The 25,716-nt window shown below is 52.2% G+C and overlaps 1 protein-coding gene across 3 annotated transcripts in view; it reads left to right on the top strand.

Moving 5' to 3' along the window:
* Window positions 1-484: 484 nt before the first annotated feature.
* Mad1l1 (mitotic arrest deficient 1 like 1) overlaps window positions 485-25,716 on the top strand; it is a 296,488-nt gene continuing 271,256 nt past the window's right edge. Inside the window, exons 1-10 of one of the 3 annotated variants that reach the window (XM_060368004.1) lie at window positions 612-635; window positions 5,529-5,618; window positions 6,633-6,795; window positions 10,394-10,534; window positions 13,281-13,460; window positions 17,749-17,873; window positions 18,361-18,442; window positions 20,598-20,728; window positions 20,858-20,972; window positions 24,067-24,128. In XM_060368004.1, the coding sequence (XP_060223987.1) occupies window positions 6,646-6,795; window positions 10,394-10,534; window positions 13,281-13,460; window positions 17,749-17,873; window positions 18,361-18,442; window positions 20,598-20,728; window positions 20,858-20,972; window positions 24,067-24,128 (986 nt within the window). In that variant the 5' untranslated portion in view covers window positions 612-635; window positions 5,529-5,618; window positions 6,633-6,645. Of the gene's footprint in view, window positions 636-715; window positions 734-5,528; window positions 5,619-6,632; window positions 6,796-10,393; window positions 10,535-13,280; window positions 13,461-17,748; window positions 17,874-18,360; window positions 18,443-20,597; window positions 20,729-20,857; window positions 20,973-24,066; window positions 24,129-25,716 lie in introns of those variants that run through there. The other 2 variants (XM_060368003.1, XM_060368005.1) reach the window with 2 other exon arrangements.

Raw genomic sequence — 25,716 nt, 5'->3', positions numbered from 1 at the left:
AGGCACTGAAGAAATTGTAGGCAGGCTCTGGTTGCTGCCTGCAACCTTATCAAAATCAATCTGCCAATGTGCCTTCGCAGACGCAACGTCTTCCCAGGAAACAAGTTAACCAACCAGAAGCCAAAAACACTGCCGAAGACAAAACAGAGCAACCTGTGTACACACGGCGGCAAGATTCGAAAGAAAATTAAACTTTGCTAAACTTTGCTTCCTCTCCATGCCTAGTGGTGTTGGCGCATACCTTTAATTCCAGGCAGGGGCAGGTGGGTCCTGAGTTCCAGGCCTGCCTGGTCTACAGAGCGAGTTCCAGGACAGCCAGGACTACACAGAGAGATCCTGTCTCTAAAGAAAACAAAGTGAAATTGTTTGGTCCCTCGCAGGCGGAGCTACTCCACACATTACGGCGCGCTCAGAAGCGGTGGAAGAGCTCCCTGAGGGCCGGCGGCACATCCTGGTTTAGCTTTGGTTCCTAGTCCCATCGACCCCAGCACAAACCTGCGGCTCACATATTCGATTCTTTACGGGCGTTCTCCTCAACCTCGCGAGAACCCGTGCGGAAGTCTCGCGAGACTTGGGCGCCGGCGGAGAGGAGGGAGATCCGAGCGGCTGCTGCGGCGCCGGAGTGCTCGGCTGAGGTTAGTGACAGTGTGGCTGGCCGTGCGTGTCTCGCGGGCGCGGCGCGCGCTGCCGGGCCGTGACTGGGCCACAGGACGGAGCTGTCCGCCGCGATCGGGTGCGCACACAGTCCGGGTCGGGTCCTGTCGCGCGCCTCCCCTTTTCAGGGTCTCGGGTGTCGCGCTCCCGCGGCCGCCGTGGACGACCTCCCACCCGTGTGTCCCGCTGCAGGGTGCGGGGAGTCGTTCCTGGCCCGGGGGGCGGGTGGCCCGCTGGGGGCAGGACTCCTGGACTGGGAGTCCTTACAACCCTGCGGGTCCCGGGGATCGAACTCAGGTTGACAGTTTTGGCGGCAAGCCCCTCTAAGCGCTGGGTCTTACGGCAAGCCCACCTTGTTTATTATGTACTCGTTTATTTACTTATGGCGGCACTGCTGATTGAATCTAGGGCTTCGTGCACATTAGGGACCCACCTACCACTCAGTTATGTCCCCAGCCCTCTTAAAACTTAATGGATCAATGAATTAATTGTGTGTGTGCGCACATGCCAGGGTTTCCCGTGGAGGTCGGAGGTCAGCTTGGTTCTTTCTCCACCGTATGGGTCCTAGAGGTGGAGCCCTGCTGGTGTGACTTGACCTAAGGGGCATGACAGGGTGAGCTGTCTCCAGTGCCAGAACCTCAACCCACAGGACCGAGGATTGAACCTCGGGCTTCGCACATGCTTAGCGAGCAGTCACCCGTCAGCCACATCCCTCTTCTTCCTGTTTATTCTGTGGTAGGGCTGCCCAGGTTTTCCAGGCTGCCCAGGAATTTGCCTCAGCCTCCTGGGATGGAAGACCTGTGTCACCAAGTGTCCAGTCCCCAGGCTGTCCCTTGGCTGAGACCAGTGTGTACCTGTCATCTCAGGTGCCATCCTGAGCAGCTGGTGCCCTGGTGGGGGTGTGGGGGCGTTATGTGGTGTGCGTGGGGTGGTCCTGCTGTCTTGGAGGTTGAGGGTTCTTGTCCATACGGTACAGCTTGAGCTGGAGCTTCTGAAACTGTAGCGGTCATTCTAATGTGTTAGCTGCTGACTTCTGTTGGCCTGAAGAGACAAAAGTGTGGTGTTTGTTTGCTATTGGAGAACAGAGGCCTGCTTTTTCCCACTGTGCCTGTCACCCACCTGGCCCGCCAACTTTTGCCTTGCCCTTGGGTCTAGCTGTGTCACCTGGGTCTGTCTGTCTAGCCAGGCTGGCCAGGAACTCTTGGTCTTTCCTCAGCCTCTCAAGTGCTTGGGTTGTACATTCCTTTTCTTCTCAGGGACCTTTCTCAGACTGAGAAATTCTTGCGCTCCTTTGCCACTGCCCTCGCCTCCTACCACAAGGAATCCCCATACCTCACCTGGTCTTGTCCTCTGACTTGGCGTGATATCTGTGTCAGCTTCTCCATTCTGTCCCCTGAGGACTGTGAAGTGCTTGGGCAGCCTCTAAGGCACATGCAGGTGCCTTCCACACACAGGACAGGGACCACCACCCCACTGGTTCACTCTCTGTTCCCTGGCCGACCAACTGGAAGCTCAGGTCAGCTCTGGTCACCTCCAAAGGTTACCTGACTACCTGGCTCTTGATAGAAGGCTGAGGGAGGTTGGGGTGCCCTGCCCCAACCACTGCCATGACTCCTGAATGCAGGGCGTCATCGTTAGTTAGTTTCTAGCAAGCCAATTTCCTTTTATTGCATAAAGGACCTACTTATTCAGACTTCTCAGAATATTCTGAATCTGTCCTGTGGTCCTCTGTTCTAGAAGGACCAAGCAATTAGTGAGTGTGTGTGTGTGTTTGTATGCAACAAGAATGAGTGAGTTAAAGGCTAATTTGTTGTCTAATCCTGGATCTGTCTGCTTTTGTTGTGAGGGTGCTCCATAGATTCCATTATTTTATTATATTTTATTTTTTTGGTTTTTCTTTCTTTCTTTCTTTCTTTCTTTCTTTCTTTCTTTCTTTATTTATTTATTTTTTTATTTTTTTGGTTTTTCAAGACAGGGTTTCTCTGTGTAGCCCTGGCTGTCCTGGAACTCTCTTTGTAGACCAGGCTGGCCTTGAACTCACAGAGATCCACCTGCCTCTGCCCCGAGTGCTGGGATTACAGGTGTGTGTCACCGCTCCTGGTTTTATAGACCCCATTCTTGTAAAGGTCCTCATGTGCGTGAATTCAAGGTGTGCAGGTGTCCAAGTGTGGGTCATGCGGCTCAACCCGAGGCCAGCAGGCTTGGCGGCAGGCATCTTCACTAAGCCATCTCTCCCACCCCACACCAGGTAATCGTAACACCCCTCACAGTCAATAACGTCACACCCACTCCACGCCAGTTCCGTTATGCCGATCTAAAGAGAACCCAGCCAGGGTCACAGCATCCATGTGTCGTCCCCACCTTTCTCGGACCTGGTCCTCCCTCTCGACTGGATGTCATCTGTCACTGCTTGCTGCTCAAGAACCTTGGCACACCTGTCTCTTGATGTCTGTACTCCCCAGTTTTCCATTTTTCCCTAGCTCCTGCCTTCAGGCTGACGGCTGGCTGCTGCCTGTTGCCCTCACCTGGGTGTCTTTTGAGAAGCCTGTTCTCCCTTTTCCTGGACCTCTGTGCCCATGGCAGTGCCATCACCACCCCTGTGGTCAGCTTGGATCACCACATAAATCTCCATCTCACCTACTCCGCCGACTCCCTTCCTGGCCCAGACCCTGTTACTCGTCTGAAAAGAGCCTCAGGCTTTCCCGTTCTCTGTCCACCGCCTGTTCCTTCAGCAAGCCCACAACTAGCTGCTGCGGGTCCCCAGCGCAGCCATGTGAGCCTCTCCTGGCTATCCACCCATCTGTCATGCAGGTCCCACCCAGACCCTTCTCACTTCTTCCCTAGCGCTGCTTCCTCTCTCTTGTGACGTCACCCTCACACGCTCTCCTGCACGGCCACTGCACAGCCACTGCATTCCCCTTTCAGATGTCCTGATGCACAGTGCGAGAATCCCTGTCAGTGCTCTCCATGTCCCGTTAGTCTCCTGCCGTGTATCTCAGCTGCCTTCACAAGGGCTGCCCCTGGGGTGCTCAGCTGGCTCCGTCCACCAGCCCAAACCTTGCTCTCTTTATCCTTTATTTTTATTTATTTTAATTTTAATTTTTAGAGACAGGGTTTCTCTGTGTAACAGTGCCCTGGCTGTCCTGGACTCACTTTGTAGACCAGGCTGGCCTGGAACTCACAGAGATCTGCCTACCTCTGCCTCTGCTGGGATTAAAGGCATGTGCCACCACACCCAGTCTCTATTTTGTTGTGTTTTTTCTTTTTCTTTTTCTTTTTTTTTTTTTTTGAGGCGGATTCTCTTGTAGCCTTGGCTGTCCTAGAATTCACTTTGTAGACTGTGCTGGGTTAAGAGGCATGCCCCTCAGATGTTGGGACCAAAGAGTTCTGCACCAACAACCCCATAGCTGCTCCCTCCCTCTGCACTCTGCGCCAGAAACAGGTTTTAATTTTTCAATACCTAACACCCTGATGCTCTTCGTAGGCCCCGTCTCTAAGGCCGCAGTGTGGAAGTGCCTGGCTCTGGCCTCTCAGCAGGTACTCTCTTAATAAACTGGTGCTGCTCCTCAGTTGCCTGCTCCTTGTCTTCTCTCTTCAACCAAACACCCCGAGCCCCAGACACACCAGCATGGCCAGGTATTGAGATGGCCACTGGTTGCATTACTTCTTTCTTTCTTTCTCTCTCTCTTCCTTTTTTTTTTGAGGCAAGGTTTCTCTGTGTGGCGCTGGCTGTCCTGGACTCACTCTGTAAACCAGGCCCCAGGTACTGCACTATATCCCTAGCTCCTAACTTTTTGAGACCAGGTCTCACCACCAAGCTGCCTAGGCAGGCCTTGAACTTGCACTCATGCCTCCTGAGTGTCTAGAATGACAGGCCTGTGGCCCCAGGCTGCACTCCTTTGTTTTTTCCCAGCTGTGTCTGGGCTGGGGGCCAAAGGACCATGTTCGCCCAACCCTTAGGCCACAGGCTAGCTGCAAAGTTGGTCTTGCCTGTCCCCCTCCCTTCCCACCCCGGCTCTGGAAGGTTGGGGTTCTACTGGAGGATGAAGCTTGCACCAGTATTTCAGCTGGCTGTGTGGCAGCATGACTCCTGGAGGTTGAGAACACAGTGTGAGGCTGGCCTGGGCCCGAGAGCGAGAGAGAGTCTTAAGAGAAAAAGAGGGTCTCGCTCGGCAAGGTAGTGCATGGCTGTGTGGGCCAGTGCTCTGTGTGAACCAGCCTGTTCCGCATAGTGAGCTCAGGCCAGCTGGGGTGCAGAGCGAGAGACTAATACAAAACAGACAGCAACTCACACACAGAACGTCTTCACACAGACCAGAAAAACCGAGAGTGAAACAACAAAACAAAAACAAAAGCAAAAGAACTAAAACCAAACCCAAACAGCTGTGTCAGAAGCCAGGGTTGGCTGTGTGCTGTGGGCTGAGCGGTGTCTAAAAGTGCGCCGGCAGTCAGGCTCCCAGTGTGGTGGGAGTGGCACCATCCACATTGCTCTTCGGGCCTTTTTCCAGGGTGGCTTTCTGCCCAACTGGGGGTGGGTGAGGAGGGCGGGGCTGGACCCTGCAGGACCCGCTGTCTGAGAGACCCAGTGGGAGGCAGTGGGCAGCATTGCCTTAACAGCATCACTGAGGCCACTGTCACCTAACTCTTCCCAGAGGATACATTTATGGGGGTGTGGCTTTGGGGGTGTGTCCCTGGGCCCCTGAGCACCTCCTCCCAGGAGCTGAATGTCTGCCTGTCTAGTGTGCAGACCAGCCCTGACATGGTTGGTGATTTGGGGGTTAAGATTTGTGGTCTGATGTCTTACAGTCTCTCTCTCTCCCTCTCTGTCTGTCTGTCTGTCTCTATGTGTCTCCTCTCGTGCACATGCCATGGAGGTCAGGAAAATGTTGGGTGTCGATTCTTGTCTTTCGTTTTGTTAGAGGCACAATTTCCTGCTCGGTGCTGTGTGTGGGGCTCTGTGGCCGGTGAGCACTGGGGGATTGTCTCATCTCCATCTTGCACTCTGCGGTAGGAATGCTAGGATTAGAGACCCTCGCCCCACGTCCAGGTTTGGGGATTCAAGCGCAGGCCTCTCTGTGGCAGGCCCGGGGGTGCCACGGTGTGAGTGAAGGGCTGTGGGGCTGCACTTCTTTGGGCTCTGTGGGTGGAGCTCAGGGCCTCAGGCTTCAGTTGTCACCACATTTATCCACTGAGTCACCTCACTTGCTCCGCTTTGAAGTTTGTTTTTAATTTTTAACTGTGTGTGTGTCTGCATGAGTGCAGTGCATGGGGATGCCAGAAGAGGGCTCTGGATGCCCTGGAACTGGAGTTCCAGGCATTATCAGGCTGGTGTGGGTGCTGGGATCTGAACTGAGGCCCTCTGCAAGGGAGATGAACACTAATGGCTGAGCCTTCTTTTACACTCCGCCCCTATTCATTTTTTTGAGATAGGGTCTTTGAATGCAGCCTTAGCTGTTCTGGGACTTGCTATGTAGACCAGACTGGCCTTGGATGCTCAGAGATCTTCCTGCCACTGAGTTCTGTTTCTGACTGATTTATTATGCAGTATTCTGTCTGTATGGCCTGTACGCACATCTACATGCCAGAAGAGGGCACCAGATCTCACTGTAGATGGTTGTGAGCCACCATGTGCTTGCTGGGAATTGAACTCAGGACCTTTGGAAGAACATCCAGTGCTCTTAACCTCTGAGCCACCTCTCCAGCCTAGTTTTTTTGTTTGTTTGTTTTCATATTACTCAAGCTCTCCTCACCCTAATGTAGCTGAGCTGAACTTCTGGTCCTCCTGCCTCTACCTGCTGATATCATAGAATAGACATAACCTGTGGCATGTTTGTGCCTCATTTCCTCTCCACAGCAATGCAAGCTGTGGCGAGGTTGATGTTGAACGTGGGGGTTGACTCCTTAGGGCCTTAGGGGGTGGGCTGTGCTAGCAGACAGCGTGTGGGGAGGCTGGCTCTAACCTTCGCTTCGTCTCCCAGGAGGCGCGTGGCCATGGAAGACCTCGGGGAGAACACCACAGTCCTGTCCACCCTGAGGTCGCTGAACAACTTCATCTCTCAGCGCGTAGAGGGAGGATCAGGCCTGGGTGTGTCGGCCCCTGCCTCGGGGTCCCTGCAGCTGCAGTATGAGCAGAACATGCAGGTGAGTGGTCCGCTGGTGGCTCTCTGGAGTACAGCTGGCCTGGGTGGGCCAAAGCAAGCTCTGTGTGTTGAGGTTGGGTCGCATGAGCTCGGTGTGGAGGCCACACGAATGTCCTGTAAACACTCATTTATCAACTCAAGCAGGAGCTGGAGACCAGCGCCTGTCCTGACCCTGCTGGCTAGAGGCTGCCTTGGTTGGCCTCTGGAGCCTGAACTCAGCTTCTCACACTTGGGAGACATGGACTTTACCAACCGAGTCATCTCCCACAGGGCACTCTGTCTATCTGTCTGTCTAATCTATCTATCTGTATCTATCTATCTACCTATCTTTGTTTATTTGCTCATTTCTCCATCTGTCCATCTGTCTGTCTGTCTAATCTATATTTGTCTTATGTTTATTTGCTCATCTATCCATCCGTCTGTCTGTCTGTCTGTCTGTCTATCTATGTATCTATCGAGACAGGTTCTCATTATATAGCTCTGGCTGTTCTGGAACTCACTGTGCAGACCAGGCTGGCCTCGCACTCACTGAGATCCACCTGCCTCTGCCTCCCGAGCAGATAAAAGGTGTGCCCTGTGCCTGGCCCTCGAAAGGGGTGACTTTAGCTGGCAGAAAGAAGTTTACCGTGATTTGTAGTCCTATTTTACTTCATTCTAGTTCCTGGGAATGCTCCCGTGAATGCAGTCCCAAAGGGCCAGGGCTCCTGGAGGAAGGGCTTCAGTTACGGTTAGAGCTCGTGGGCCCCAAGGATAGCAGCGATGTTTGTGGGTCCACTGGTCCTGGCAGCACACCAGGCTGCTCCCAGGCTTCCTCGCTCACCCTCTTTCCTTCCTCTGCTCTGGCTGGAGCTTCAGTTGCTCTGGGAGCCCTGGTGACACTCATGCTCCGCCCAGCAAATTGGACAGTGTTTGTTGACCGAGCCACCATCGTCACAGCACTAGCCTGCACCCAGCTTTTTGGTGGCAAACCTTGTCTTTCATCTCGAGACTAGGTCTTTAATCACAGTGTCTTTTGGGTGTTAAATCACCCTCCCTCCCCTCACCCCCTTTCTTGGTAGCACTGGGAATTGAACCCAGTGTCCTGTGCATGCTCTTCAATCTACCGCTGAGCTACATCTTCAGCTTTATTTAATTTAATTTTTAAAGAGGATTTGCTTTATTTATGTGAGTAGTGTTTTGCCTGCGTGTGTATGTATTCCGTGCCTGGTCCTCTCCAGTAACAGTGAGTGCTGTAGGTAGTGAACCATCTCCCCAGCCCTGCACCCTCAGCTTTAAGCCATTGTTTTCTGAGGTGATGCTGCTGATAGGTGGTAATTGAGTCTAATCACTAGTAAAATAAGAAGATGGTCATTTTTTTTTTTTTCAAAAAGACTTGCTCGGATGTGAGGGCGATCTGACTTTGACATGTCACCCCATTGATTGCCAGGGTTGATTCAGCTCATCTGGATGGCTAGGCAGGTGTCCCCCTCCTCCCTCAGCACTCCATGTATGTCTCTCCCAAAGCTGTGTGCTCCCCAAATAGAGGAGGACCGGTCTTTGGTCAAGGATATACAAGTAGCAGGGCTCCCCTGCTAGAACCTCCAACAAAAAGACTTTGCTCTTGAAAAACAAAACAAAACTAAGCAAAACAACAAAAAAATTGACTTCCCACCCTTCTTTCCTCCTTCCTTCCCTCCCTTCTTTCCTCCCTCCATTCCTCCCTTCTTTCCTCCCTCCTTCCCTCCCTTCTTTCCTCACTCCTTCCCTCCCTTTTTTCCTCCTTCCCACCCTTCTTTCCTCCCTCCTTCCCTCCCTTTTTTCCTCCCTCCTTCCCTCCCTTCTTTCCTCCCTTCCTCCCTCCCTTCTTTCCTCTCTCCTTCCCTCCCTTCCTCCCTCCCTTCTTTCCTCCCTCCTTCTCTCTCTTCTTTCCTCCCTCCTATGACTGAGCCAAGGGCCTTGTGCACACTCAGTAGGCCCTTCATCCCTGAAGTTCATCTCCAGCCCTATCTTTAAATTTAGAAAAATTATTTATTTATGTACGAGTGATCTGTTTTCACACACCTAGAAGAGGGGATCTGATCTCAGTACAGATGGTTGTGAGCCACCAGGTGGTTGCTGGGAATTGAACTCAGGGCCTCTGGAAGAGCAGGCAATTACTTTTATCTGCTGAGCCATCTCTCATCTCTCTGTCTTTACTTTTTATTTCAAGATGAGTTCATTACATTGTTTAGGTTGGCCTTGAATTTACTCTATCCTAGGCTGGCCAGGAACTTGAGGTCCTCATGCCTCAGCCCATCTGTCATGGAGTCCCTGCTGCTCAGTCAGTTGCTTCCTTGGGCTGGTACCAAGGCCTTGTGCTGCCCCTCAGGGTGTGCTCAGTCTAGGGCGCCATTTGTGGCTGCTCTTGTCCTTCCCAGGTGCCATGCACTTTGTTTTTAATTTGTGTGTTTTATTTTTGAGCAGGTTCTCACTGTGTAGTCCTGGCTGGCCTGGAGCTCACTTTGTAGACCAGGTTGTCCTTAAACTCATGGAGATCCTCCCACCTCTGTTTTCAAAGTGGTGGGATTAGGGGCGAGCCTCACCATGCCTGGTATGTATAATTCTTTTTGTCCTGTTCCGTTCCCTTGAGTTCATGGACATAGGGACAGAGGGCAGGTCAAAGCTGGTGCAGGGAGTCTGGAGGTAAAGACGAGGCTGGATGACAAGGCATGCCAAGCCTCTTTTCTTCCTTTATGTATTTTAAATTTATTATTTTTATTGTTATTATCATCATCATCATTAGTATTATTTATTTTGGTTTTTTGAGATAGGGTTTCTCTGTGTAGCCTTGGCTATCCTGTAACTCACTCTATAGATCAAGCTGGCCTTGAACTCACAGAGATCTGCCTGCCTCTGCCTCCCAGGTACTGAGATTCAAGGTGTTTGCCATAATGCCAGGCCTATGGCTTTTTTCTGTCGTGTGGATGATTAGGATCTGAACCTAGGACCTCACACTCATGTGGTGTTGTAGTTATTTTTCCTGTTGCTATAATGAAATTACCTGACCAAAGCAACTTAAGGAAGAAAGAGTTTATCCTGTTGAAGCTCAGGGTGGAGAAGTCAAGGCAATAGGAGTGTGGAGCAGCTGCTCACATCACATCGGAGACAGGCGGAGGCATGTTGCTTTTCAGCCCTTTCTCCAGGGTCCCAGATAGGGAGTGGCACTGCGCTGTGGGTGGGTCTACATACCTCAGCTCAGCATGATCCTTCACAGATGTGCTCCTGGTCGCAATTGACCCCGTCAGGTTGACAGCTCGTTGCATGCAGCAGGAACTGTTGGACTGACTCTTCCTTTGTCAACTTTTTTGCTGCCTCCCCCTCGTCTCCAAAAGGAACTCAGGCTTAGGAAAGTGCCTTGCTGGGACAGGAGCTTGGGCAGTGTGCATGGAGTTCAGACATCCACCTCCCTACCCCCTCTCTCCCTCCCTCCCTCCCTCCTTTCCTTCTTTATTTTTTGAGGCAAGATCTTGCTGTACAGTTGTCCTGTTGCCTCAGCCTCCTGAGTAGGCAGTAGGTTGTCACTGCCTTATTTGATGTGCCTACTGAGCCTTCTCTTTTCTCTCTGGGTACCAATCGCTCAGCTGGAGGAGAGAGCTGAGCAGATCCGTTCGAAGTCCTACCTCATCCAGGTGGAGCGGGAGAAGATGCAGATGGAGCTGAGCCACAAGAGGGCTCGAGTGGAGCTGGAGAGAGCCGCCAGCACCAGTGCCAGGAACTACGAGGTGCGTCCCACCGGCTCCAGGAGGCAAAGGGCTGTGTGCGGCACCTGCCATACTACCGGTCGGGGACCCAGCTGGGCAGGGCACCAGGGCATTCTTCTGTGACCACCTGATCTAGCATGTTGGAGAAGGGTGACCTGAGGTGGGGCATTGCAGAGGGGGCTCAGTGATCCTGCGGTGTGGACAGCCTCCGACTGGCTTCTGCTTCCTCTTATTCTAAAAGAATTGCAGTGCAGAGCTGGGAGAACTTCTAGGGGTTGTGGGGACAGGCTCAGGAAGCTGCAGGCTCGCAGAGAGTCTTGCAGGTCTATGTTGCAGCTTACTAGAGCATCCTGAAGATGCCCCTGTAAGTGGAGTAGGCTACTGGGGAGTGCAAGCCCATGAATTGGAGATGTAGGGAATTCTAATTTACTACGTGTGTGTGTGTGTGTGTGTGTGTGTGCAAAGGCCATAGGAAAACCTGGTGTCATCCTTAGGAATGCCACCTTCTCTTTTGAGACAGGGTTTCTCCTAGGCTGCTGGCCAGTGAGCCTCAGGGACCCTCCTTTCTCCGCCCCCCACTACTAAGATGAAATGCATGCCCCATTCATTATACTCTCCACTTGTTATGTGAGTTCTGGGACCAAACTGACGTCTTCAGGCTTGCAAAGCCAGCACTACCAGCCAAGCCGCACTCAGCCTCTGCCTCAGGTTTTTTTTTCCCCCTTGAGACAGGGTTTTTCTGTGTAGCCCTGGCTGTCCTAGACTCACTTTGTAGACCACGCTGTCCTCAACAGAGATCCACCTGCATCTGCCTTCTGAGTGCTGAGATTAAAGACGTGTGCCGCCAACGCCCACCCTCCCTGCCTCAGTGTTATTACTACTTTTGCTGGGGCTTTCTAGGACTCTGATTAGTACGTGAGTGCCACTGTGACTCAGGTTGTGCATCAGACATCAAAGTCTGTGACCTTCCTTTCTTCCCTGTGACTTCATCTGTCCTGTTCTTGTCTGATGTGCCCAGCACAGATTTTCTTGTCCTGGTGTGACTGGCTGCCATCTTCCTTGGTGTGCCATTGGTTGTGTGGATTTAAATCTGGGGTGTCATGGTGCTGTCTTGTCCCCTTGTTAGGGTCCTTATGTGAGTTACTTCCCTTGTTGCTGGGACAGAATGTCTGACTGGGAGGAAGGGGTTATTGGGCTCACAGTCTGAGGGTGCACAGTCCATCGTGGTGGGAAGTCATGGCGGCAGGAACAAGGCAGATGGTCATGCTGCATCCACAGTCAGTAAAGCAGAGAGAGAAGGATGCTGCTGCTCAGCCTTTTTTCTTTTTATTTAGTCAGCGACCCCAGACTGGATCAGACTGCCTGTTTCAGGGTGGGTATTCCTTCTTCTGGTAAACCTCTGTAGAAGCCTCCTCATGGACATCCCTGAAGGTGTGTCTTCTATGCTGATCTGAATCTTGCCTAGTTGACAAGATTAGTCATAACAAGTAGATCTGTCCCACCGGGCCTATGTCCTTTGCTGGTGGCACTCAAGAGCCTGTCTGCTGCCCTGGGTCTCCAGTGTGCAGTGCTGATGGCCTCGTGGATGTGGAGGGCATGGGAGGGAGTGAGGGAGGGAGTGAGACATGGTGCAGCAGTAGTGACAAAGAGAGGTCTTGGGCCTCAGGGTGCAGCAGTAGTTAGAAAGTGAGGTCTTGGCCCTCTGAGGCCCAGCTACCTTCTCAGACTGTCCTTGGAGTCTTGACATCTAGAGTGGCTTTTCTGGGATAGCTTATTTGATGGTGGGTAGATAAGACAGGTCAGGTGCCCCTCCCACCTTGAAATAGCTGCTAGGGGTGAGATGGAAGGTCTGAGGGCCTGTCTGAAGGTTTCTCTTTCTGTATCGGCCTGGCAGTGTCAGTAGAGTGCTTTCAGGCTCTGCCAGTACTCTGGCCCATTCCTCCCCTCCTTAGTCACAGAGCAGGCCTTTCTGACTTGCAGAAGGATCTTCCTGCCTTAAGGCTGCACTTGCAGTTGCTGTTCTCATGGGTCCTTTCAAGGTGTGTTCGGCCTTCCTTCTTCCTATGGTCTGCAGCCCTGTGTGTGTGCACTGAGCCTGCCGAGGTCGGAGGCTGTTTTTGACACAGGTGACAGCACTGTTTTTGACACAGGTGACATCAGCCCTCCTTGAGCAGGACTGCCCGCTGAAGTTCCTGGCGGCTCTGAGAAGGAGCTTGGGTAGGTGGTTCCTGCTGAGGGCAGAGTGACCATTCTCAGGCCTGTCCTCCCCAGACTCAGCTGGAGGAGTCCAAGGCTGACATAAGCCTTTCGCCGCTGACGGTAGTCATGATGTGTGTCTGGGCCCTGAGAGTGTGTGTGATGGACACTCAGGGCAGTAATGGTCTGCCTGCGGGCTGCCATCCCTTCTTGGCTGTAGTCGCCTTCTCCGTGGGGAGTCTCAGCGCATTTTAATGACAGCCTGAGCATGGCCAGACAAGATCTGCTGGCGCTGCAGAAGCTCAGCTTCATTCCAAGGTCAAGTCTGAATTGTAGATTTTCCTTGCTTTATCTCCTCTCCAGGGAGGGTGGCGGTGAGCAGAGGGTGTGACGAGTGTGTATCGTGCTCCATGCCAATTGCTTCTCAGAGTGGGAGTCACCATGCTGCCACACCAGGAGCCCCGGCAGCCGGGTCTCTTGTCTGGTCCTGGCAGTGTCCTTTTGTGACTGATAGGCCTGCCCGGCTCCTCTGTGTATTACACTTCCTGACCGAGCTCTTCCTTCTCCACAGCGCGAGGTGGATCGCAACCAGGAGCTCCTGGCACGCATTCGCCAGCTCCAGGAGCGTGAGGCTGAGGCGGAAGAGAAGATGCGGGAGCAGCTGGAGCGCCACAGGCAGTGCAGGCAGAGCCTGGAAGCTTCCAGCCAGCAGCTTCGGGAACGGGAGGATGGCCTGGCTGCGGCCAGGGAGGTGAGCTCGGGCCCGTGCCTGGGGCCTAGACTCAGCCTGCTGCAGATGGCTGTTTCCAGAGACAGAAGCGTGCACGTACCCATAATTCATCGTGGGGACAGCAAGACATCTTCATTTGATTTTTTTCATCGGTTTGTGTGTGTGAGCATGCCCACATACGGGTGGGTACATGTCCGTGCGAGTGCCTGTGGAGGCCGGACAACAACCTTGGCTGTTCTCCCTCAAGTGCCATTCACCTTGTTTTTGCTTTACAGGTTTACCTTTGTTTCTAGTTATACATAAGCAGATGGATGTGTGCACATTAGTGCAGGCGACCACAAAGGCCATAGGAGGGCATCAGATGCCCTGGCACTGGAGTTAAAAGCAGCGGTGAGCTGCTGTTGCGGGTGCTGGGAGCTTACCTTGGGGTCTCTGTATGACAGCACGTGCACTCAACTGCCAAGCCATCTCTCTAACATCCCTCCCTCTCCCGAACTGTATTTTGAGGCAGTGTCTCTCTCTGGCCTGGAACTCACCACGTAGGCTAGGCTGGCAGGCCAGCGGACTATAGCATGCACTTGTCCCTCTCCCTGGTACTGGGATTACAAGCACCAGCATACCAGCTTCTTACATGAGTTCTGGGGGCGGAACCCAAGCTCTCGTGCTTGCATGACAAACACGTTACAGCTAAGCCCACACTTTCATCTTGAATGCATGTGTAATGAGCGACTTAATTTTGGGGATTGTCATTCCTAGTAAAGACCCTGACTTTCAACTCTACAGGGTCAATGAGTATGTTGAAAATAGGTGTTTTTTGTTTTGTTAGAGGCACGGTCTCACTTTGTAGCTCAGGCTGGGATGACAAGAGTGACCTGACCCACGTTTCTGACTTTGGTCCTTGTGAATATAAATGTGAACTTAAGAGTTGGTCAGTCCATTGTCTTTGTGTCCCCACGTACGTGTGGTACTTGGCTTCCTGTGTGCACCCACTGGCTTCCCAGTGTTGCTTTGTTTGGGCAAACTCAGTGCAGGATGACAGGCCTCTGCACGCTTCTCTAGCTGCTGCTGTCACTTGCTGGGCTGTTAGCAGCCACTGTGACTGAGGTATTGATGTCAGCATCATCTTGTCTGTCATGGATAGGGAATGTTCTGGAAGTCCTGTTTCCTTTTTTCCCCAGAAGATGTAAGTAGGTGCCTGTGGATTTGCATGTCTTTGATTGCCAGCGAGTTCTGTTGACATCAGAGACTGCCTTTGAAGCGGGGTGCAGGTGTGGCGCAGACCAGGGGAGCTGGTGCTGCTGTGTTTTGGAGGTTGCTGAGTGTGGGTATGGAGGGATCCGGACCCCCCAGGCCTCCCGCCCTTCTTCTGTGGTGTTCAAGATCACAGGTGCCGGAAGGGAACAGCTGAGAGCGCCAGGGGCCGGCCGCAGGCGTCATTGGTATTCCGTCCCAGCGCCTTCTCCACTTGATAGATCCTCAGAGCGGGCTGTGGGTTATTTTTGCCTCTGCAGCGCCGGGGAGCATGTTAAGGTTGTTGGCGCATCTGTCTTCCAAAGCAAGTCTTGGCAGGAGGGGAGCCGTGATCTGTTTCCAGAGAGTGGGCTCTTGCTTCACATGGGCACAGGCCTGGCCCGGGTCCTTGGCCCTTCCGTGGTCGAGGAGGCCCTGGCATGCCCTTCGGTGAAGAGTGGGAGGGGCTCAGCGGCCCCTCCTCAGGGAAACTACGTGTCACACGGTCCAGAGTCACAAGCCTGCCACTGCAGTTTTCAGTCCTGTGCCCCAAGTTATCACTGCCCCAACCCTGCTCTACAGTTTTGCAGTTCGTCTGTCCACTTGTTGGTGCTCACACCTCCCCCTCCATGGCTGCCCTTCCTTAGGCAGGCTGTTTCTGTCACAGCGCCTGTGTCCATTCCTGAGTTCAGAGAGTCCTAAGAGGTGGTACTCACTGTTAGACGATTTAGTACGTTTTTGCCTGTGTGAGTGTGTTGTTACAGGTATGCATGCTCTATGAGGTGCACACACATTGTGCGTGTTTAGAGACACGAGGTTGTTGTTGAGGGTCTTTTCAATCACTGTTCACCTTGTTTTGTTACGTGGGGGTCTCTTAGCAGTCCTTGAGCGGTCTCTGGTTTGATTGGCTGTCCAGCAAATTCCAGGACTCTGTCTCCCCCCTTCTGTAATGCACTGTCTACCATCACCAAGCCCAGCCGTTGCAGCCGGAGTCAGGAAAGCAGCAGCTGTGTGCTTGATTAAGTAGTGTCATACCTCTCTGATCCTTCTGCCTCCACCTCTCCCCGTTCCAGTGTTACAGGCCACACCATTGCACTCTGGTTTTTGGCCATGTTCTCAATACCATCGTAGTCTATGTGTCTGATAAGGTGCAGAGCTGCTGTAATGTGGGGTTTTCCAAGCCAGCTACCCATATGACTTGGGGTGGAACACTGCTACATCCCAGAGGCTTGTGGTGCATGGGGAAACCAATGTTGTAGCCTGTTTGTAGAGGGTGCAACTTGAGCTGTAGATCCAATGCAGGGCCACCCAACATCACTTACCCCAGCCCCTCACTGGGGGATTCTAGGCAGGGGCTCTACCACTGAGCCACATTCTAGCCCCTCACTGGGGGATTCTAGGCAGGTGCTCTACCACTGAGCCACACCCCAGCCCCTCACTGGGGGATTCTAGGCAGGGGCTCTACCACTGAGCCAATTTCCCTATACTCACCAATAGGAGATTGTAGTTAGTTATTCTACCATTTTACTACATCGTTGATCCTCTCTTTGTCTCTCTCTTTGATATATATATATATAGAGAGAGAGAGAGAGAGAGAGAGATCTATCTATCTATCTATCTATATATCTATACATGTATTTGTTTTTGTTTTTTTCAAGACAAGTTTCTCTGTTTAGCCCTGGCTGTCCTGGACTCACTTTGTAGACCAGGCTAGCCTCGAACTCTCAAATATCCATCTACTTCTGCCTCCCAAGTGCTGGGATTACAGACATGCATCACTGAACCTGGCTTTCCTTTTTTTGTTATTTAAAAAAATCATTTTTAGTTACTTAAAGATGCTGGCCTTATCTACTCAGAGACGTCAGCTCACTTAAAACATTTAGGTATTTAAAAAATTATTTATGTGTGTATTGGGTGAGTGTGTGTGTGTGTGTGTGTGTCTGCATGTGAGGGTGTGCATGTGAGGGTGGGTACCCCTGGAGGCCGGAGGCCAGAGGCGTTGGATCCCCTGAGCTGGTGTAATAGGTCGTTGTCACCTGGTGTGGGTGCTGGGAACTGAACTCGGGCCTCTGGAAGAGTAGTATGTATTATTACTCACTGGGCTATATCTCTACTCCCAACTTTAATTTTTTTTAAGACATGGTCTTACTGTATAGCACTGGCTGGCTTTGGACTCATAGAATTTGCCTGTGTTTGCCTAAGTGCCAGGATTAAAGATGTGTGCCATTGTGTTTTTTTTTTTAATTAAAAAAAAAGATTTATTTATTATGTATACAGTGTTCTGCCTGAGTATATGTTTATACTACACAAGAAGAGGACACTAGATCTCATTATAGATAGTTATGAGCCACCATGTGGGTGCTGGGAACTGAACTCAGGACCTTTGGAAGAGCAGACAGTGCTTTTAACTGCTGAGCCATCTCCAGCCCTGTGCTACTGTGCTTTACCTTTTTTTTTTTTTTTTAACTTTTGAGATAGGTTTTCATTAGGCTGCCCACATTGGCTTTGAATGCACTCAGTAGCTCTTATGGGGCTTAAACTTTTAATTCTCTTGCCTCAGCTTCCCAAGTAGCTGGCATACCAGGCCCTGTACCACCAGCCAAGCTCTGAAACGAGGTTCTGATGCCAGCCTGCGTCTTGGCCAGGCCTTTGCTGTCTTTCATCCTGGGTTACATTTTTTTGGAATGTTGGCATGCAGGCGTTAGGGAGGCTGAGAGTGTGATGGAGGTCTGGAGAAAGCTGAGGTGGACACTGTCCACGCGCTGGATGTGGTGCCCTGTATGGAGGTTAATGAATTTCACATGGTCAGACGTGTCTAGGACCAGCATCGCTAGAGGCCGTGACCTGCATCGGTGTCAGTGGTGAGGAGCACAAGGCTGGCCTTGAGCCAGGATGCTCGTGAGAGAGTGTGGTCTTCCCACCCGTGCTCCCAGGAGAGCGGGTTCTGCTCTGCCCTGGGGAGTGTGTGGGCAGCGTCCTGCCCTTCCTTTCTCCTTGGTCTCTGTGTGAAAGCCATGCTTGCGTACTTAGTCTGCATGCAGACAGGACCCCATGAGCAGCCAGTTTTCTTCACTTCCAGACCATTAATTCCTTGAAGGGGCGTGTCTCCGAGCTGCAGTTGAGTGCGATGGACCAGAAGGTCCAGGTGAAGCGCCTGGAGTCTGAGAAGCAGGAGCTGAAGGAGCAGCTGGACCTGCAGCAACGGTGAGAGCATGGCTGGCTGTACCAGTCCCTGAGACGGCACTGTCTGCAGACTGCACAGGGGTTATAACTCTATCCTTAGACCGCACAGGGGGTACAAGTGAGACTTGGGGAGCGAGCACCTGAGTAAGGGACTGACAACAGTTCTCTTCTTCCTGGGTGCTGTACCTTCTTGGAGCTGGCTTCCAGAGGAAGGCCTAGCTAAGCTAGGTTTTGAGGGCATGGGCTGCTGTACCTGGCCGAGCCATTTGGTCACAAAGGACACAGAGAAGTGTTGGCTAGTGGGTCAGGAAGTTTTGGACATTGCCCTCAAGCTCTGGCCCGTACCCTAGGCAGGCATTGCTTGAGGAACGTGAAGAGGCTGTTTCAGGACTTGGGGTCTCCCTGTAAGGGTGGTGTGTGTGTATGTCTGTGTGTGTCTCTATCCTGGGAGTTAAGGCTGAGGGGCATTATGGACTGACCTTGCATAGACTATACCTTTCTCTCACAGGAAATGGCAGGAGGCAAATCAGAAGATCCAGGAGCTGCAGGCCAGTCAAGAAGAGAGAGCTGACCAAGAGCAGAAGGTTAAGGTAGATGCTTCCTGTCAGCTGGTGCAGCTTCCTGCACTAAATGGGTAGGGTCAGCCCTCCTGTCACTCACAGGCCCTCCCGAATGGAGGTGTGCTCAGTGAGGATGTGAGGATGCAGGCTGATGAGCTTGTGGCTGCCAGGCCCTGTGTGCTGGCCGCTAGGGAGGCCTCTTGAGTGCCCAGGGAAACTGCAGCCCAGTGAACCCACTGGAACCCTGAGGGGAAAAGCTAACACAGAGGACTGTGCAGTGTAGGCTTAGAGAAGTGGGCGTGGGATACACCTGTGATCCCAGCCTGCGGGAGGCTGAGATGGGTGTATGGCTTGTTTGAGAGCAGCTTGGACTACAAGAAGCAGGTTTAAAAAGGTGGAAATCCTGTCCACATTTGCATGGCCAGAGCATGGCTGAGCTAGGTCACCAAGTCAGAGCTGTCGGATATAAGTTCAAGCTCCTTTTCTCCAGTGGGTGTCACTGGACAAGTGATGCCTTGAGCCATGGCTTCCTGTTGCCTTTAGGGTGATAGCAGTTCCAGGAAGGAGGCCTGGTCAGTTGTCTCCCTGCTGTGTGTGTGTGTCTGTGACAGAAAGAGAGAGAGTTACAAGGCTGTGGACTTTGCTCCTTGTGCTTCTGGCTACTGGTTTACCTCATTCTGTTTCTTTTTTTAATTTATTTGCTTAAAGATTTATTTTTATTTATGTGTACATTTGGCTGTGGGTGTCTGCAGAGGCCACAGAGGCCTGGAGTTGGAGTTAAGGGCAGTTGTGAGTTGCCTGACTGGGTGCTGGGAACTGGATTTGAGTCCTCTGGAAGCGCATCAAGTGCTCTTAATTGCTGAGCCATTTCTCTAGGCCTCAGCCCCTGCCTTCTTAGCCACCTTCTTCCTGGTTCTTGTCCTTCCCTCTCTAGCTCTCAGCTTACCTCTTGTTATTTCTTTGGGCACAGGGGTTGACCATTTGGTCCTGTCTGTCACTCTGCTCCCACCGCTTAGCTCCACCTGGAAGGAGCTGGGCTCCATGAAGTTTCGCTGATCAGTTGATTTGGTCCTGGTGTTCTGTGACTTGGCTCTAGCTGCCAGTGCCACCTTGTTGAGGCCCAGGGTGACAGGTCCAGTGCAGGGACTGTCACACAGTGGGAGCAGACACACTGTTGCAGGTTCACTACTCTTACTGCTGAAGCTGACCGCAGGTGTCCAGAGGGCGGGATGGCGTGTGCTGGTGCACAGGCAGGAGGGACAGTGCTGTGCGTGCTCTCTTGGGTGCTGCAGGACTGCTCTAGATGCTGACCAGACTGCATCTGAGCACATAGTGTATTAGTTCAGAAGGCTTCCTAGACAGCCTGAGCCACGGAGGCCAGTGAGGTCCTGGGAACACCGGAAGCCCTCTGTGGCTCCCATGGCATTGGTAAAAGAGAGAGAGAGATTCTTCTTATTAAAAGTTCGGTGTATGTGTATCGATGTCTGTGAGCATGTGTACATGCATGAAGGTCTCACCCGGAGGCCAGCGATGGCATATGCCCTGGGCCTGGGGTTACAGACAGTTGTGAGTCTGACATGGCTGCTGGAGGACAGTGTTGTTCCTTGGGATGTTGTCCACTTTTTTTTTTTTTTTTTCTGGACAGGGCGTCTCATTGGACTGAGACTGTCCGTTGGCCTCCCTCTGCCTTTCTTTAATTTAAATACTTAAATATTTATTTATTTTTTTGTCCATCCATCCATTCATTTGTTTATTGAGGCAGGTCTTTTCTTTGTAGCTCTGGCTGTCTTGGAACTCACTGTGTAGTCCAGGCTGGCCTTGAACTCACAGAGGTTGTCTGCCTCTACTACCTAAGTGCTGGGAATAAAGACACACCTGTCTTAAAATAAAGTGTGTGTGTGTGTGTGTGTGTGTGTGTGTGTGTGTGTGTGTTGAGGGGATTTAGGGCTTCATGCTTCTTGATGCAAGAGGCTGACTGAGTTCAGTCCCTAGCTCCTAGCACATCTGTTTTCTGTGTGCTCATCTCTTAAACTGACCATCATGATCTCATGCCCTCTGCCTTCTCCACATCATTCTGGAGCTGGAGGCCTGTGTGTCCTTCAGGCCAGCCTCTCTGTTGTACACAGCCTGTGTTTGCTGTGCCTCCAGGCTGCTCACTCTCTTTTCTCCTCTTTGCCTCTCACAGGACCTGGAGCAGAAGCTGTGCCTGCAGGAGCAGGACGCCGCTGTGGTGAAGAGCATGAAGTCTGAGCTTCTGCGGCTTCCTAGGATGGAGCGTGAGCTAAAGAGGCTGCGCGAGGAGAACGCTCATCTGAGGTGAGGGCCGGTGCTTAGCCCACTGCTCAGCCCGCTGCCCCTGCTTGGGAGTTGGCTGCCTGGGCTTGAGGTCCCTTGGGCTCGCCCTCAACACGTGTGGCTGTTGGTGTGACTGTTCTGGCCCTGTAGGGAGATGAAGGAGACCAACGGGCTGCTCACAGAGGAGCTGGAAAGTCTGCAAAGGAAGCTGGGCCGCCAGGAGAAGATGCAGGAAGCTCTGGTTGACCTGGAGCTGGAGAAGGAGGTGAGCAGTGGCTGACTCGTGTCTCCAGGGCTGTCCTCCATCCGTTTGGAGCACCCTGGGTGTCTCAGTCGTATGTAGTAGCCGGTCAGCTTAGGGCTGCCGTGGTGGTTTAGTGGATCGTGCAGTCACTGCTGACCATTGCTCACAGAAGCTTCTCGGATTAAAGCTGACAGCGTATATTCTGTGGGCATAACTAGCTATCTAGAAGGCACCTTGAGAGGTGCATTACACACAGCAATAGTTGTTTCTGTGCTAGGGTCTGTGACACCCCACCCATGAGCTTTTGACTGGTTTTTACAGAACCAGATGGGGTTCCCTGTTCTGGAGCGAGCATCAACCAGAAAGCAGTTGGTTGCCCCAGTGCCGCACTTGCCATCACTGCACATGCAGGCTCATTTTGCTTGGCTGCTCGTTACTGTGCACACAGACGCTAAAGCTGGGAAAACTGTTGATGACAGTTCTTCCCTAGGCCTGCATGCAACTTCAGCACCCTGGGAATAGCCTGCTAGCAAGGAGGAAGCTTCTAGCTCAGGTCTAGTTCGATTTCTCTGTCCTCCACAGTGTGTGCTGTCTTTACCAACCATGTTTCAGCATGTAATTCTGGTGGGCAACCAATAGCAGTGGCCATTTCCCTACATAGTTTGAAAGCCTCAGAGCCGTCTGCCCTCTCCTTTTGATTGTGAGACAGTCTCTCACTGAACCTGGAGCTAGCTAATTCAGCTTCGACTAGGTGACCCGTGGGCTCCAGGGCTCTCTGTCTGTTCTCTCTCAGCATTGGATTTTAGGTGTGTGTTCCTGTGTCCAGTTTTTAAGTGAGGCTGGAGAGTGAACTCGGGTTTCATGCTTCTGTGGTAAGTTGTTTGCTTGGCTGAGCCATCTCCCAGCTCCATCTCTGACTTTTAGAAGCCCGAGGCGGCTGAGGGTCTGTTGGCACTACTGAGTTCTCTGTGGGTAGCCAGCGCTGCAGCGGCTGTCCATTTGTGCTGCTCCAGACAGGCCTCTCTCGGAGGCTTGCTTTTGCAGGCAAAAAGTCCTGGAACTCTTTTTGTCCTTTGCTCTGGCATTCTGTCCAGAGAGCCATTCTTTTGGTCTTGAATGAGTAGGTTTATTAAGTATAGAGCAAGCAAAAGTAAAAGAAAAACGCAGCAAGTAGCAGATAGAAAGAAGCAGCAGACAGTACAAAGCACCTAATTGGGTGCTGTAGCATCCCACAGAGATGACTTGGAAGTCCTGCTGGGGTTCCCAGTGGACAGTTTTGGGCAGAATGTCCTCTCCGTGAGTGAGGCTTCCGGCTTCCCACCACAGGCACTTTTATATCATGAATAAGCAATAACGAATAACCTTTGTTGGATGGTTCTTTTTGTAGCTGTTCTCAAGGGCCAAGTGTTTTATTTTCAAGACAGAGTTTCTCTGTGTAGCCCTGGCTGCCCTGGATGTCCTGCTCGGTAAACCAGGCCAACCTGGAACTCAGAGAGCTGCCTGCCTCTCCTTCTTGAGTGCTGGGATTAAAAGGCCAGGTGCCAAGGTTTTTTTGTTTTTGTTTTTTTTTTTTATACTGGCATAGCAGCTTGTAGTTCTCTTTGCTCCCTATTGCAGGACCAGGGGTCCAGCCTGTCCCAGAACTTGAAATAAACTGGTTGGAGGCTGAGACAGGGAAGGCCACCTTGGTCCTTAAGCCCACTTTCAACAAATACAGACAACACACGACATTTACCAGTGTCACTTTTTAACCTCTATGTAATGTCTGCAGTTTGCTTTGTCGTTGACAGTTGTTGAGGTGTAGGTGTAGGGTGTAGGTCCACACTGCTGGGCTTGAGGTCTTGCATGGAAGTGTTCTTGCTGTTGACCCTGGGTCAGTCCATGTCTCATCCGTCCTGTGCACAGCAGCTAGGACCTGGCGTGGAACAGTGTCCCATAACCCTGGCTGCGGGAAAGTAGCTGAGCTCGAGTCTCCCCCACCCCATGCTTTTTATTTTTTTATGTTTGTGTGTGTGTGTACATGCCTGTATATATGTGTGTGTGTACGAGGAGGAGTGAGTGCAAATGCCACAACGTTTGTGTATGTATGTATGTATGTGAGAAAGAGCGAGCGAGCGAATGCATATGACACATTGTGTGTGTATATATGTGTGGGTGTGCTTGTGTGTGTATACGGAAGTATGTGAGGAAGCGAATGTGTGTGTGCGTATGATTGTATGTGAAAAGAGTGAATGAGTGTGTGTGTAGACTTCCAGGACAACTTGTGAGAGTATGTTTTCTCCTACCAGTGTGCATTCTGGGGATCAAAATCAAGTGACCAGGTATGGTAGTGAGTTCCTTCACCATCTTGCCATCTTGGTATATGGCCAGTCCTAGGCACATTTTATTTTGAGTTAGTGTCTCACTCTATATTCCTGGCTGGCCTAAAACTTGCTGTGTGGACCAGGATGGCCTTGAACACTCGGAGACTCAGAGATCTGCTTGCCTTTGTCTCCAGAGTGCTGGGATTAAAGCCATGGAGTGTGGCTGTGGGCCGGAGTTTTGAGTGAACCCTGATAACAACTGTCGTGACGGGCCCCACAGGTGTGCCTGATCTGCAGCCCAGGGCCATTTCAGCTCCAAGGGGTAGGGAGAAAGACTGCTTTGTGGGGTCTACGCTGGTGCGGAACAGGCACATGGGCGTCGTTGGCCCTGTCTCCCCGCTGTGGCTGGGTAGGCCCTTCTAAGTTATTCTTTGTTCCGGCCTACCAGAGAATTGGGAGAAACTTGGCTCTGTAGTGGAGTTCATCTGCCTAGGGCTTAGCATTCTGAGTGAAGCTCCTGGAAGGCAGAGAGAGATCAGTCCTTGGGGGCAAGGACCTGGTTTGCACATGACTCCTGCAGGCCTGTGACACTCTTACAGTGCTAGGATTTTGCCTAGACTTGCACCATGGGGCAGGAAGGAGCAAGGCCTAGGCAAATCATCTACCTTCATCTGCTAGAGTCACCTAACCGCCTCTGATCCCTGAAAGGAAGCGGTGGTGGTGTGGGGGGAAGGGCTGTACCTTTGTCACTGTTTGCTTTTACATGACAGTTGCTGGGCCAGAGACGTTGATGGCTATAATTGTCTTTCTAGAAGCTGCTTGCAAAGCTGCAGAGCTGGGAGAAACTGGACCAGACCATGGGCTTCAATCTCAGGTGGGTTTGCTGCTGCTTTCTCCACCCGTGGCCGCTAGCTTCCAGTGCTGTCCTCTGTCCCAGCTCAGAGTCCTCAGCGGACAGGCAGACGCCTTCCTTTGTGTGCTGTGGTGAGGAGTGCTTGTTTAGGCTTAATGGGTGCTTAGCATGGGAGGGAGGTTGAGACTCATTGTAAAGACTGTAGAGAATTTACACATCCCCAGGGCAGACCCACAGGCCTATGTGCTCACAGGACCCTGTGTATAAGGAAGGAACTGCTTGGGGGAATCATTTCCTCTAAGTGATGATAAACTTTGGGGAAGAACTGAGTTAAAACCCAATCATACTGGAAGATTTATATTGCGCTGGGGCTCTCAGAGTATCCCATGTGACTGGCTTGTGTTAGGTATAGGTGGAGAGACACAAAGCTGCCTCTCATCTGTACACTGCTCTGTTTGGGGCACCATTCTAAAGATCTGACCCATTTGTGGTTCAGTTTTGGGCTGCCTGTCAGCTGCCATTAACAGTGGTGAGCCCCTGAGTCTTGGCCTGGATGTCACTCTTCGTGGTGGCTCTGTCCGTTTCAGGTCTCAGAGAAGTTGGGGTACTGTTGCCATTGGAGCATGGGCGTAGTCTGTGGGATTTCAGCAGCCCTTTGTTTCATACTTCCGGCTTGCTGGCTGCCTTTCTCTCTACTCGGAGAAATGAGGCCAGATGGAGCCTGCCTGTGCTCAGCTGTCTTGTAATCACACTGTCCCCTGCTGGCTCTGGAGTCATCACCTTCCGATGGCAGCACTGCCTTCCATTCTGTCACTTGACAGCACTTCTTCATTTCCCCTGCAGCCCATCTGCAGAACCCTTCTTTCAGAGGCTGGCCCAGCAGGCCCAGTACTGCGTGCTTCCTCCTGTCCTCCAGGCTCGTTAGCTGCTGGCAAGCGTCCCTCCTACTCCTGGGGCTGCTCTGCCCAGACAAGACACCTCCGTGACTTCTTTCTTGTGACAGAGATCAGAGGCCGCTCATGCCCAGTTGGACCAGCCCTGTTGGAACACTGGCATGATGGTGTGCCTGCGTGTCTGGTGCCTGCCACATGGCACTTAGCGCCAATCAGGCCTGTTGGAGCCATTGCCCTGGCTCGAGTAGCCCGGGTCAGAGTGGCCATGTTGCAGGGTCTAGATTCCCAGGGAGCCCCATAGCCTGTTTCCCCAGTTGAGCACCCTGGAAAGAGCTCAGCGGGTGTGAGGACGGCGTCTCCTTGGCTGCCGTCGGCTGCCTGTGCCAAGCGAGAGGAAGGCGTAGGTCTTAGGGTGCCCCGTTTTCTCATGGAGGAAGGTGGGGGACCCTTCTCAGGAGCCGTACTGCCTTGGATCCATCTTCTCTTAACTGAGGAGGGGTGCGGGGCTCTTGCCAGCTGAGCCTGTGACGTCCAGCAGGGTCCTGTCCTTAAGAGCATCTCACCTGGTGAGCAGTGTCAACAGCGAGCTCTTACCTCCCCAGGGTCCTGGTGGCTGAGGTGGGACAGCAGCGCCGGCGAGAAAGAGGTCCCAAGGCTTTTGCTCTAGGCCTATGAGGCCTAGGTGCTGTGGCTTCTAGCATTTCTCTGCACGTTAA

The sequence above is a fragment of the Meriones unguiculatus genome, chromosome 15 (assembly GCF_030254825.1).
Source record: "Meriones unguiculatus strain TT.TT164.6M chromosome 15, Bangor_MerUng_6.1, whole genome shotgun sequence".
Taxonomy (NCBI): Eukaryota; Metazoa; Chordata; class Mammalia; order Rodentia; family Muridae; genus Meriones; species Meriones unguiculatus.
The sequence above is the reverse complement of the archived record's forward strand: the minus strand, read 5'-3'. Positions and strand labels throughout refer to the sequence as shown.